Source organism: Sorghum bicolor, chromosome 4 (assembly GCF_000003195.3).
Source record: "Sorghum bicolor cultivar BTx623 chromosome 4, Sorghum_bicolor_NCBIv3, whole genome shotgun sequence".
Taxonomy (NCBI): domain Eukaryota; kingdom Viridiplantae; phylum Streptophyta; class Magnoliopsida; order Poales; family Poaceae; genus Sorghum; species Sorghum bicolor.
The window spans coordinates 8,590,914-8,605,403 of NC_012873.2; the positions used below are offsets into that span (position 1 = coordinate 8,590,914).

Sequence of the window (14,490 nt, forward strand, 5' to 3'; positions counted from 1 at the left end):
GAATTCATTTAGAAAAAAAAAATAACAACGTTGTTAGGACCATTGAAAACTATAATTTTTATCTTCTAACCCTCGTATCTGGAAGTGTGTTTGTGCTTTTGTGGCTCCAAATGCATTAGAATTTAGAAATGGGAATTAGGTACTCCCCCCTCCCTAAATAATTAATTCTTGGAGTGGCCTTCGGTTAAACATTTAAAAGTTCAATCTAATTTACAGAAAAGAGCACAAAGACTTATATGATACTAAATTAATTAACATCATTAGATTAGATGCACCATACACTATACTGAACAAAGACGTGATTGGTTAAAGCCGAAGTTTATGATCGCCATTATACTAGCTACGAGTACATGATGAAGATGTATTTAGCTAAACCATATATAAACAGGGAGTCATTTCCTATCCTACTTAGCATTATATTTAACATTTTTATATATGTGTCTAGGACGATGGCGAGTCTAAAACAGTTTCCCGGCGAAGTCGTTGATGTCGTCGTCCTTGAACGACGGCGACGCCATCTCCCTGAACTGCCTAAGGTCCGCCGTGCTCCGGCCGAGCATCAGCGCCACCTTGGTCCGGAACACCTCGCCGTTCTCCCTCCTCTCGACGTCAGCCTCGTCGAGGCACGCCTCGATGTCCTCCTGGACCTTGCGGTAGAACCCGGCGACGTTGCGGAACATGTCGAACAGCATACCCACCTGCCAGCCGTGCTCCACCGTGTTGGCCGCCGCCGCCAGCGCGCCGCACAGGACGGCGGCGCCGGAGGCCCAGGAGCCCGCGGCGGCCTCGCCGACGAAGGCCGTGGCCAGCGCGGCCGTGCCCGCGAGCGCCGGTCCTGCGACGGCGAGGCCGCGGTTGAGCCGCAGCGCCAGCTTGGCGTTGGACACGTGCTCCTGCTCGTCCTTGGCCCCGAGCACCCGCGCGACGCCGCGCATCTCGTCCTCCAGCTCCCGCGTCCAGCCGTTCCCCGACGACGTGGCGCCTCGCCGGGGGGCGCCGCCGTTGACGGTCTTGGCCGACGACGAGGACGACGACGACTGAGCCGGCGGCTGCCGCCGCCTGGGCCACCACCGGGTGGGCTCGACGGTGCTGGGGAACTTGTCGAGCATGCCGGGGAACAGCGGCAGCGGGTACGCCGCGTCGAGGGCGAGCACCCTGTCCATGGCCTCCTGGACCTGGACGTTGCCCCCGTGGTCGTCGTCGAGCGCGGCGCGGACGACGTCGCGCTCGAGCTGCCTCCAGAGGCGCGTGGCGTTGCGCTGCTCCTCGGCGAGCTGCGACGGCTGGATCCTGTTGACAGCGGCCATGGTGACCGCGGCCGTGGCCAGGAGCAGACCCGCCGAGGCCTTGAGCGCGGCCATGGCCGGCGCGGCGGGCGCCAGCGCGGCCATGACGGAGGCGGCGAGCGTGAGGGAGTTGGTGGAGTGGAGCAGCAGGTGGTTCCAGTTGTCCCGCTGCCGCCCGATGATGTCGTGCATGTCCGCGCGGTCCGCGGCCGCCTCGGCGATCGCGCGGAGCCTCTGCGCCGCGGTGCCGGTGCCTCCGCTGCCCTCCGGCGTCGTCGGCGTACCAGCTGGCGCGCGGCCGTTCACGACGGCGTGGTCGTCGTCCCGGGCGACCTGCCGCAGGTCGTCGATGCTGACCAGCTGCCGGAGGTTAGCCTGATGGACCCGCGTGCGCAGCCGGAGGAGCCCGGAAAGGCGGCGCGGGCGCGAGGCCGGGAGCAGTGCGGCAGCGACGACGCCTTGCGACTGGAGGAGAAGTGCCTCCGTGACGGCCATTTGTAGTGTCGAGTGTGCACGCTGTTGAATTCAGGATTATTAGCCTCCTGCAGGCAGGAAAGGCACACTTGTAGTTTCTTGCTTCGATCTTACATACATACAGATACAGATACAGATACAGATACAGATACAGATACAGATACAGATACAGGCTGGTGTTGAATTGATCACTGACGATGCATATGAGCTGCTGTGTGTTCCTGCTGGTTCTTGTCGGCATAAATAGGCGTGGAGGAGGGGAGGGCTGGGTCTGCAATCTGCAGCAGAACAGAACGGGTGGTACTGCACTACTGCAGTGTGCCGTTTGGGGCGGATCCAAGTCGAGGTCGACGATGAACGAAGCAGTCAAGACTGAATCAGCTGATGTTGACGAGCTAGACCTCGCGCACTGGTGACTGACTGATGCACAACCAGCCAACCTCTTCAGCAAGACGGATTGTTTGCAAACCTGCAAGTCATATTTCTTGAGCATTTGGAAATTGCAAGACGGACTGTTTGCATACCTGCAAGTCATATGACTCACCACCGTTCATTTGAGCTTATCTGTTAACCATGCATTCAGCAGTGTTTCTCTCTTACAACAAATCAGCGAATAGTTCTTTCAGCCATAACTTTTTAGCTAAGCGTGGAATGGATTCATGAATAAAATGTCTCGTTCTAATCATCGCGAGCCACAGCAATACCTGTTTTTTTTTTCAGGTATAAGAATGACTGTCTCCGTAAACTACTAGTCCCAGTAGTGCCGATTGATGTATTTTGTTGGAAAGTTCAGCGATATGATATAAGCTAATAAGCGTATAACATGAAGTATAACACCTAACCTGGTCACAAATATATACATCACTAGCACTTTTACACGCCCTTCCCATTTTTTCCGAGGTATACGTACGCACAACCCAAGATCAAACTTTGTTATGTTTCACTCATACCTTTTTTTTTAAAAAAAATGTAGAATATACGGCACAAATTTGGTGTAATTGGGTCCATATTCGCAAACAGTGTCATATACAGCGTGCCAAATACATAGTCATGAACACTATAAAGACCCTATATAAATGCGCTTACGCTCATTGAACATCTATAATGCCCAACCCTACAATGTAAACAAAATTTTCTCGTTTATAATACAAAAACGCGCAAATCTTGTGCAGAAAAAAATAATAACCCTATATAAGATATTATTGGACACATCAGATCCACAACCAGATTTTTCAATTTCTCCTATTAGTGTGGGGTTTTCCTAGTGTTTTAGCATTCAAAATTTAGTATAAACTTTTCCTAGTAAATACCTCCTAGTGAGGATTCCCTAGTGTTTTGACTAGTGGTAGTGTTTTATTACTAACTAAAAACACTAGGAGAACTCCACCATTTTGGTAGTGGACATATAGGGCCGTATCAGAACAAGGTGGCTTGTACCACAAATATATCTATGTATAATGTTAAATTGATTTGATAAAATATAATTTTTTTGAGGAGAAAACCTCTGCTTTTAAGAAACAGAGTTTGAACAACCACCCAAAACAAAAGATCCACTGGGAACACCAGTTACTCAGACGCGCATAGAGGAAAACAAAAGCTAAACCAGCCACTAGATTTCAACTACATCACTAGAGCTGAACACCGTGGGCTTGAAATCTCCAATCCAAAGCATGATGTTGTCTTTCACTTGCTTGACACGAACCCAATCATCTTCCTTAAGCAGAATACTCCATTTCTGCATAAATGTTACAGCAGAGTATATGATGTCAGAGGGATACTTTGGAAACTCATGCTGAATAGCCATCCTGTTTCTGTTAGTCCAGATGGCCCAAGCGAAACCTGCAAAAACAAACAAAATTAACCTAGTAGGTAAAGGCCCTTTGTCTTGAGTCCAAGATTCAGAAAAATCTTTAAGAGAAGTCGGGTAATTATTCTACTTAAAGATTTCCTGGAGGAAACCCCAGACCATCCCCTTCCAGAACCCATTTCTGGCCTGATCTTTGTTTCCAATAAAATATAAATTTTGAAAGTTATTTTAAGTGAAAACACCATGTTATTGGACTGACTCAGAGTGTTTATATATATATCCCTGTATACTACTCCATAGACTAGTGGCAGCATCAAGTTGCGCTTGCGCCGCACCACTAGCATGCAATCAATTAATCCTAAGGAATCCCGAGAGGAGAATATATGGCGTCCCCAATAGTTTTCAAATAGGAATTTCTTTGGTTATCAAAGAGAGAAATTAAATAGCTAGCGACTTCCAGATAGTTAGTCTAGTATAATCTTCCAGAAACACCTCTCTCATATCCCACATAACTCTTCACTATAGTGTTTATTTTTTTATTATTTATATGGCTCATCTAACTAGCTATATATTTGTAAATTGAAATTGTAGACGTCGTCCTTAGTTAGCTGGACCAGTTTGTGATGCAAATGCATGCATTATTAGTCAAATTCTTGGACCAGATCAATGCAAGTTTATGAATATAAATTCATGCATGCATGTGCCGTTTTCTCATGTATGCCACTTGCCAAGTTGATGGTACTCTCTGATCAGTGTCGACCAACACCCACCGGCCACGTACCGCGCGCTCCTAGCTCGCTCGCTCACTGCCTTCCTTGGGAGGTCGCTGCTGATCGAAGACGTGATCAACCTCCGATCCCTTGGCCACACGGAACTGATGAACTAGGCAATGCAAAGTTCGTGGCACCAAATTTTCTGACGCACAAAGTGTCCCTGAACCACAGGGAACATTTTGGATCGCTTTGCGCTATCCAACTTGCACGAGCGGATGCAATTGTATTGGTGGATGTATAGGCTAGCGAGATACACGTACCCAATTGAGCTTCACTCCCATCTCCCAGACGGCCAGACCTGGGAGTCTGGCAACTTCAGTCTGAAATACGGTTTATTAGACCTAGCTTGCACTACTACAGAATGAGGCATTGGTCGATGTCCAAAATGGCCAAAAACCTTGGCCTTTTTGCGGCCCGGGGTTAAAGACCCCTTTAACACCGATTCGTAACGCGAACCGGTGCTAAAGGGTCCTGCCCAACGGCTATTGACAGGTGCTGTCGGGGCACGAACCGGTGCTAGAGGGTCCCCTTTAGCACCGGCCAGTGCCACGGGCCGAGGCAAAGCCTTTAGCACCACACAAACCGGTGCTAAAGGGTGAACCTTTAGCACCGGTTTTTGCCCTGAACCGGTGCTAATTATAGGTCCGGTTTATAGGCCGGCTCCCTCCTCCCCTCTGTCCATTTGAAACCGAGAGCACCATTGTTGTTCTTGGAGCTTCTTCTTGCTTGTTCTTCATTTGTTCTTCATCTCCAACGCCCATCGTTGATCTTCTTCGACTCCGTCATCGTCTCTTCGTGTTTGGAGGTGACTAACTTCAGCCTTTCTTGTCTTTTTCATGTTGTTTTTGGCTTGTGATGTTCCAGCTCAAATCCACTTTGTTATTTTGAATCATTCACATGAATTAGTATCCATATATATATATATATATATATATATATATATATATATATATATCATATTTCATGGTTGACCTAGTATTAATGTAGTTTGCAAGAATGAATTATAGTATCTTTTTATGATCTTAGAAAGTAGGATAGTTCAAATTAATTGGTTTGTTAATATCACTTGATTTATTTTTATTACTACATAATGTCCATTGTATCATACATGTTTACTAGTAAATGTGGAATTTATAATTGTTTAAAAATTGAGTATGGATAGTACTCAATACTGCAGCAGACCGTTCCCGACCAGTGCTAATGCCTAAAGGGTGGGCCTTTAGTCCCGGAAGGGCAGCACCGGCTCGGGAACCGGGGCAACAGACCGTTCCTGACCGGTGCTAATGTCTAATCCTGCAGCAGTGTTGGTCCACTCATGTAGGATATACGATGCAACTTCGGTCTGGCAACCAAACACACCCTATTGTAATGTAAAGACTAAATGTGAGTGTATATTTGAGGTACGACCTAATAACACTTAGCAATAGAGGTCCAAAAAAGCACACCCACGATTTACTTAATTGCTAGTCTCTCACTTGACACTACATCACCTTTTCCCTTTTCTATTGAGGACTGAACGAACTATAGATATACTACATGACTTAGATCGATCATGGATGGATCTTAAGTTTCTTTTTAGTAGATTTATTAGGCACAAATAAACTAATAAATTGCCTATTATTTTTACTAGTAGTAGCTACAAGTACTAGTTGACTTTGATTTCAATACTGAAGTTGTACCAGTAAAAAGTGCCTATATACACATCCACTGACGGCGGCTTTACGCCTAATATCTACTTACTGCTGCGTGTTTCGGTGATTGATCTGCACCAGTGGGCTGTATAGATGACCTGGAGCCTTAACGTACCGTACCGGTTAAGTTCATATATTTTATGCAAAGTGGTGTGGGAGAGTAAGCACAAATGACCGACCGTGTTGACATGTACACTCATCTGTGTCGCATGCATGTAGTAGCACACAATGGTTGGCTCGATCGGTCCATTTCTGAGATCGATCGATCTCCCTTCGACCGAGCACAAGAGTCAGCTTCTTAATTGTTCCACCATCTAGCTCCTGGCTCAAATATATGTAATGTAATTAATTTAATTAAGTCAACGGATGGGAAATTGCATGCATGCAGCAGGACAGCACTGCATGCAGAGGCGCGCGGGCTGGCATTGTCAAATGTTATCGTCGTCACGCATGGCGTGCTCGATATCGATCAGGAAAGTCAACGAAAACAGCGCATCGTCGTTGCAATAATGCGATGAGCAAATGCGTTCATCAGAGCTAATACTAATAATATTACCGATTATTCGTTCATGGACACATGCATCGTCGTCATGCAGGGCGGGCGTGTAGAAGATTATGCCATTATGCACGGCAATGTGTTTTGTTTTACTGCGTAGTATGGGAACCTACCGCCTGTTATTAATTTTTGCTTGTATTTGTGAAAATGAGTGGTTATCGCTGTCGGTTTGAAATATCGATCGGTACCATATATACGATGTGGCGGTGATGAAGTGGTCCACACACTCTACAAGACCTCCACCCCACCCCCCTCGTATCATTTTGTCTCTATGTGTAGACGCATTCTATACTAAAGCGTCTTTACACGTGCCGTGCAAGGATCTATAGACATGTTTTATTAAACATGTGTAGCAAGCATGGACGCTTTCTAGAGATGACGAGTCAAGTATGTCTAGAAGACATAAAACGTTTTGTAGGGATGACATCAAGCATGTCTATATCATGTCATGACAATTTAAATTTCGTGTCATGCAAAGTTGATATGCTTATACGTTTCATTCTTTTTTTTTTTTTGCTATAATAGCTATTTGGACCTATTTGTTCATAAGCATCTTATTTTGCCTATTGTCAACTCACCTTTACCTGCTAATGTCTCGGATCTCTAGATTTCCAAACCCAGATTTTGAACCATCAGCTTCTCTCCAACACCTTCAATGATTAGGCTGTCCAAGCTATTGAAACAACTCCAATTGTCGCCTCCAACTACGATGATATTCTCAGATGGACTCCTGCCAAAAATGGTCTCTGCATAACTAAATCTATTTACTCCCACCAGCAGGTTCACCAACTGCCTAGTCAAGGAGCCCGAAGCTTAACTGATGATGCAAGCAAAATCCTGCACAAGGTTTGGAAGAGTAAGTCAATCCCACCTATTCTTAAAACCTTTGCTTGGAGCTACTGATGAAAGAGTTGGTAGGTATTCTGTCCATATAGACAACCATTGTGATTATTGTGGGGACATTGAAACTGACCAACATCTGTTTTTAAATGCAATCTACCAATTGAAATCTGGTTTGCAGCAGCTAACCCTCCACTCATTACTAATAACATTCATGCAGAAGAAGATGGTGTTCAAATGTCCCTACCTCTTCTTTTTACCCACAATATAACAGATGAAATCTTATGTAAATTTTTTTCCTTCTCTGGTACATTTGGAAGGCTCGCAATGATAATATATAGGTTCTAGAGGAGAACATGGACATCTCTCCAGATCTAACAAGCAGTAAGTGCCCACATGAACACACACCTTGATGCACTAAAAGAACAGGAGCTTTATCAGTCAGGTACTGCTCTTCTTCCTATAGGTGGCGATCAAACAACTCTACAGCCGACTAGCCCACGAAGAGCAGCAACAACCAATGCGGTTCCTAATGCCACAAACTACACCCAAGGTATACATAATGCATATGCAGGAACATGTCAAGGTAGCCATCAAGCCACTTTGGTGATTGATAGCCTGCTGGTTCCCTTTCCAACTTCAATCAGAGGAACCTGTTGCTACACCGACGCCTCAACGATGCCAGACCTTGCTGCATCTGCTCCTAGACATGCGGGTCTCGGCATTTTCATCATCAACACTGATGTGCAACCACACCACTGAGCATCTTTATCAAAGCTACTATGTAGGAATCTCCATCGGTGCTCATGGCGAAATCTGCAGCTATGGCTTGCGCAGCAACTCTGCTCAATCAACTCCAATCCCATCAGGCGACACTATTCTCGGACAACCAACAGGTGGTCCACTTTCTTAATAGCCCCAATCTCTCTAATCCTCCGGACTGGAGAACTAAGCCATATATCCAGATCACTGATGCTCTGTTATCAGCAACAAACTCAGTGATGCGCAGGATCAAAAGGACCCAAAATCAGATGGCTGACTCCCTAGCAAAATAGGCACTTTGTGCTTTGCAAACCAATCAGCTTGATTATTCAGGAGTCTGTACTAATTTTAGTCATGAAAATGATTGCCCTGTTCTTTGGGCAATCAATGTTGTAACCATTAACGCTGTAACGGTTGTAACAGCTTCTTGGTGTTAATATATCTATGGTTCACTTGTAAAAAAAAAACAAGTGCTTGGCAACCGCGCACTAATTAAAAAAAAACAAATGCTGAACCGACTCCTTATCACTACAGAACAAAGAGACATATGAGCCATATTCTAGCTATAGCTTTCTTCTTTGATTTTCGCCCGTGCCATATATCTCTATCTGCAACCACACTGGGAATTAAAAAAAATTGAGCTATAACTCTATTTTTCTTGTGTCAATATCATTCGAGCAGCATTAATAATATGCGTGTGTTTCATTTAACGTACAGCGCGCGTGAGCTAGCACCGGCAAACCCAAGCCAACCCCAACAACGGCGAACGGTGGTGGTGCTTCAGATCAGCTGGCCAGAGAAAGCTCCGGGAAGCTGACGAGCCAGGCTAGGTAGCTAGGGCGCGCACACACAGTACACAGCTGCTGCTACTGCCTGCCTGTACATACATATACTTATATACTCCCTGCTACGCGGTACGTGGCGTATCGAATCTGTTCAGTCATTTATTGATCCGTCATTTATTGAGTAACGTTTTTCTCTCCTAACAAATTAGAGCAACTCCAGCTCAGATTCTTAAATTAAGCCTTTAGATTTTTTATTTAGAGACTATGATAAAAAAAAAGTAGGGGCTCAAATTAAGATCCAACTCTAATGAAAAAACTAGACCAAGTTCTTGTCTTACATGGGACCCACATGTCACAGACAAATTCTACATCAACTCCACCGTTTGTAATTCTTGTCTTGATTTATGAGTGGGAAGAGAAAAAGTGAGTGGGACCTACAGGATATGGGGTTTTAGATGTGAGGGGCCGAAACTATAATTTGAGAGAGAATGAAAAATTGGAACCCAAGTAGAAGGTGATTTTTCCCTAGATTTAGAATTAGAATAGAGACTTGGTTTAGTATTTTGAGCGGTGCAGTGTTCATACAGTGAGCGTCTTCAGGGCTCGATCTCCGGGCCTGACAGCCAGCGCGCGGCCACGCTGGTGGACAGTGGGACACGTACGCGCGCGGCATCTCACGTCTATCTGTCGGTCTGCACTGCACCACCAACAACCGTGTCCATCTGCGCGCGCGCGCAATGCATGCATGCACATCGATCTGGGGGCAGCCAGCGAAGCTCAAGCTGCCGCTGCCGGTGCTGCTAGCTGCTACGGCTATACACTTCTCGCCTTCACATTCTCATCACGTACTACGTCACGCCTCACGCATGCATATATGCCGGTTTGCCAATGCTAAAAGTTTGTTCTTTTGCTAAAAGATATATGATGCATGGACCGGCGTTATAATTAAAGAAATGAAAGGTCCGATCTCCACATGCATTTGCCAAAGAGGAGGATCAGGTCGACACTTTTGAGACGACATATATATATATATAGTAAAAGTTGACAGTTTGCATGGTTTGCACAAAAGGTCACCTGCCGTACGACATTCACAACTTTTGCGATGACCTTTCAAAGTACACACATCAAGGATTACTCGGTTTCTATGCTTGCATGGGCGGTGTGTGTGCTGGGCCTGTGGATCTAATTTAAGGCAGGCACGGTGGAGCCGGCCGCTCAACTTTGACAAGGGGGTAGGGGAGACGGCTGATCTCAGACCAAAGCATGCAATACTAGTCCACCCACCAATCCATACATGCTATCTCCTACATTGGCTAGCACTGTTAAGACACATAAATGTAGGACATAATCATGGGTTAAATTGAGCCATTTTTTTTACTTTATCTTTATCACAATATATCATGCATGTGAGAATTTCTTATATAATTGTTTATGATATAATGTGGCTAACGATTGCTTTATACTCCCTCCGTTACTTAAAAAAAACGTCGTTCTAGCCCCTAACCGTGTTTTCCCTAAAAATGTCGTTCTTAGCTGGCAGCCGTGAATATGGACGTGTTTGCCTTTGCTGTTTCGATTGCCGCACGGTGCAGTAATCGGTCGCCTCATATTCTTGCATGCGCCGCACCGCTCGCCTACCACATCAATTCTCCACTCGCGTCTTTATTAGCCATCGCCGCTGCTCAGCCGTGGTCGCTCGCCATGGACGCCGTTCCTGCTCGCCGCCGCTCGTCACTGCTCGTGATCGCCGGTCGCGCTCGCCACCGCTCGTGCTCGCCGCTCGCCTTCAATTCGCCGGACTCAAAGATAGTGCCAGACTCCACCGAAGTGGCGCCGGAGTCGGAGATGGTGCCGGACTCCATCGAGGTGGTGCCCTCGCGAGTTTTTTAACCGAAAATAGAGAACAAGGCAACCCAAACGTCGGTCTTCTTCAACCGAAAATAGCTAGCAGCGAAAACAACGCACCCTCATGAGTTTACCGCAAAAAATTTTTTGCTTCAGCTTTACAGCATGGCGCCATGCGCCTCCCACACGCGCCTGGCCGAAAAATTCGCTAAAACAGCCAAACAAGCTTCAGGCAAACAGTGCCATGCAAAAATGCAAAAAAAAAAAAGCCCCATGCAGGCCATGTGAAAATTGCAACCACCAAGGAAAAGTCTACTCTAATTAACCACTTCTTGGTATCCTAAATGATGTCCTAAACGTCATTTTTTTTTGAGTAACGGAGGGAGTACATATTCAACTAAAGTGCTCAAATATTTATGGCATTATATGTATAATTAATGTAAATAAAGAACCCAAGATGCATGACCCTCTAAATTTACATTAAAAAAGAAATTAAGTACCGTGCAGGTTTTTTTAGACTTTAACTAAAATTCCAACAGAATCCTTAGGTATTATGCATGTATCACTAAACGGTGTGGAATGAAAACGGAAAACCAGGGAGCCACAGCTAGCTAGCATACGATACGAGGCGGGAGGGCGGGAGGGAGGGAGGGAGGGAGGGAGTCAGACAACGCGGAGCCGCGGACCAGGGTGTACGTACGGACGACTACGGACCGGACCAGCTGGCCGGGTCACCTGCCAGAAACGGTCTCCTCCTCCAACTCCAACTCCAAGCTTGGGGCAAAGCGCGCGCTTTCCCTCTTGAGACCACACAGGAGCACGTCGCGGATGGATCGGGAAAAAATTGACCCGGCCCAGCCCACCCGGTCAAACGTACGTTTCCATTCGTCCACCCCCGTGTCCCCGTCCCGCGCCGTCTCCTATAAATACCCTCGCTCCCATCTCCCATCTCCCATCAACCCCCCACCAGCAGCAGCTCTCACATTCTCAGTCATCGCCCAACAGCAATCCGGCCGCAGCGACCAATCCCTGCAATCTTCGAAAAACGCAAACCGACACTTGCTGATCCAAATCGGCCATGGCGGCGGCGGCTCTTCAGGCACAGCGCCTCTTCCTCACGCCCTCCACCACCTCCTCGTCACTCACGACGCGGCCGCCGCGCCGGACCCGGACCACGGCCGCCCCCTGCCGCGCCGGCCCGTCCGGCGTCCAGACAACGACCGCGTCGTCCATCCCAGCGGACGGCGGCATCAAGCTCGACTGGATCGACGTCACCACCAGCACCACCACCAGCGCCGGCTCCCCCCGCGCCGCCGCCGACCGCAGCACCACGGCGGTGATCGACAAGCTCCGCGCGGTGGCGGAGGCCGCGGCGGACCGGGCCGAGATGCACGACATCATCGGGCGGCAGCGGGACAACTGGAACCACCTGCTGCTCCACTCCACCAACTCCCTCACGCTCGCCGCCTCCGTCATGGCCGCGCTCGCGCCCGCCGCGCCGGGCACGGGGGCCGTGGCCGCCTCCGCGGGTGTCCTCCTCGCCACGGCCGCCGTCACCATGGCCGCCGTCAACAGGATCCAGCCGTCGCAGCTCGCCGAGGAGCAGCGCAACGCCACGCGCCTCTGGAGGCAGCTGGAGCGCGACGTCCGCGCCACGCTCGAGCTGCGGCGGGACGACGCCGCCGACGCGCAGGACGCCATGGACAGGGTGCTGGCGCTGGACGCCGCGTACCCGCTGCCGCTGCTCCCGGGAATGCTGGAGAAGTTCCCCAAGGCCGTCGAGCCCGCGCGGTGGTGGCCGCGCCGCCGCCCGCAGCAGCAGCAGCCGGCTAAGAGCACCACCCGGTCCAGGAGCTTCGGCAGCCGCCGCGGCGTCAGCACCAGCACCGGCAACGGCAACGGGTGGAGCCAGGAGCTGGAGGAGGAGCTGCGCGGCCTGCTGCGCGTGCTCCGGGCCAAGGACGAGCACCAGTACCTGAAAGTGGGGAAGCTGGTCCTGGCCGTCAACCGCGGGCTCGCCGTGGCGGGGCCGGCGCTGGCGGGCACGGCGGCGGTGGCGGCGGCCTTCATCGGGACCGGTGGAGACGGAGCTGCTTCGACGTCTGCGTGGGCGTCCGGCGCCGCCGTGGCGTGCGGCGCGCTGGCGGCGTGCGTGAACACGGTGGAGCACGGGGGCCAGCTGGGGATGCTGTTCGAGCTGCTCCGGAACTGCGCCGGGTTCTACCGGAAGGTGCAGGAGGACATCGAGGCGGTGCTCGGGGAGGCCGACGTCGAGCGGAGGGAGAACGGGGAGGTGTTCCGGACCAAGGTGGCCCTGCTGCTCGGCCGCGACGCGGCGGAGCTCCGGCAGTTCAGGAGGATGGCGTCCGCGTCGGTGAAGGACGAGGATATCAAGGACTACGCCGGGAAGCTCTTCTGATGATCGTCGGAAGAATGTGCATATACACTATCGGAAACTCGGGTTATTCATTAGTTCATAACACAAATTAGTGTTCGTACATACTACTAGTACTCTACTAGATAGGAAGAGGAATTCCATTGATTCTTTTTGTAAGTAACATGCAAATCGCATTCATTCCAACTGTGAAATGGCAATTCTTTGATTTGAGATTATATATATCCATCCATGCATCTCGTGGTTAATTGATTCCCAATTAAATTTGACACGTACTCTCTTCATTCCAATTTATAAGTTTGACCAACGTTACAGAAAAAAATTTAACGTCAAAAAGATATTACTATAAAAATATAACTAATAACGTAATATACTTAGTCGGTATCATAAATATTATTATGTTATCATATATTTGATTAAATTTGAGATGGTTCGACCCTCTAAAATTCTTGGAATGACTTATAATTTAGAATAGAGTGACCGTTGTTCCGATTCTAAATCAACAAGCTGAGTTTTCATATGCATAGGAGGGGAGTATTGTTTGCAACGGTAGTGTGATGTGGGTCATCTCTGTCAGCAGTGCCATGCCTCGGAACATGGTCCACACGGACGACCGGTGCGCGCGCGGTACACAAAACCGGCCGCCCGGCCGGCCGCGGGCGCCGGCAGACGAAGGCACCGGGCACCGGCGCGAGTTGTGTCGCGGCGCGCGCCACCGACCGACCGACCGACGCGGCCGGGTCAGGGCCATGGCCACCGTTTCACACTTGTGTTTAGTTCCAATTCTGTCCGTGGTGCGAGCCGACGAGACAAAAAAAAAAAAAAAACGGGCGTTCATTTTTTTGGCCTTTTTTTGACCGGCAGCTCGATCGTGCACGCGCGCTTTTTGTGGTGCATGGAAATGTTCGTCCGGAGCGAATAACGGTTAGTGTGGTCGTCAATTCAACCTGATGGTCGCCGCTCGGCGTTCAGTCGAGTACTACTATACTGCACGACAATTGTCAACTGCGGCCGTCGTGTTTAACTTGTTTTTTTAATTTATTGATGGGTGGACCAAGTTTGTTGATTTTTTTTTTTCTTTTGGTGTTCATAGAGGATATGTGCCATGTAAAATTCTTCTGACCACGTAGGATGTCGCTAAGGCGTGTTGTATCAAACTACTTTTTGCGTGGTCATGAAAAAAACAAAGGATATGAAACTTATTTTCTCTCTCTCTTCGTTAGTTTGTAACCACATCAACAAAAAAAAAAACACTGACGGACATGGCACTGTAACA

At 48.6% G+C, this 14,490-nt stretch overlaps 2 protein-coding genes across 2 annotated transcripts; one reads left to right on the forward strand and one right to left on the reverse strand.

The window, feature by feature from the left end:
- Positions 257 to 2,082, reverse strand: LOC8073787 (probable F-box protein At4g22030). The gene is made up of 2 exons (XM_002453509.2): positions 1,957 to 2,082; positions 257 to 1,828 (listed from the first exon to the last, which is right to left on the reverse strand). The coding sequence occupies exon 2, from the start codon at positions 1,779 to 1,781 to the stop codon at positions 459 to 461; it is 1,323 nt and encodes a 440-aa protein (XP_002453554.1). The 5' UTR covers positions 1,782 to 1,828; positions 1,957 to 2,082; the 3' UTR covers positions 257 to 458.
- Positions 11,784 to 13,436, forward strand: LOC8073788 (probable F-box protein At4g22030). Its single transcript, XM_002451760.2, has one exon. The coding sequence runs from the start codon at positions 11,898 to 11,900 to the stop codon at positions 13,236 to 13,238; it is 1,341 nt and encodes a 446-aa protein (XP_002451805.1). The 5' UTR covers positions 11,784 to 11,897; the 3' UTR covers positions 13,239 to 13,436.

Bases quoted from the DNA above. Each gene is read 5' to 3' on its own strand.
- LOC8073787 (XM_002453509.2), bottom strand. From the start codon at position 1,781: ATGGCCGTCACGGAGGCACTTCTCCTCCAGTCGCAAGGCGTCGTCGCT.
- LOC8073788 (XM_002451760.2), top strand. From the start codon at position 11,898: ATGGCGGCGGCGGCTCTTCAGGCACAGCGCCTCTTCCTCACGCCCTCC.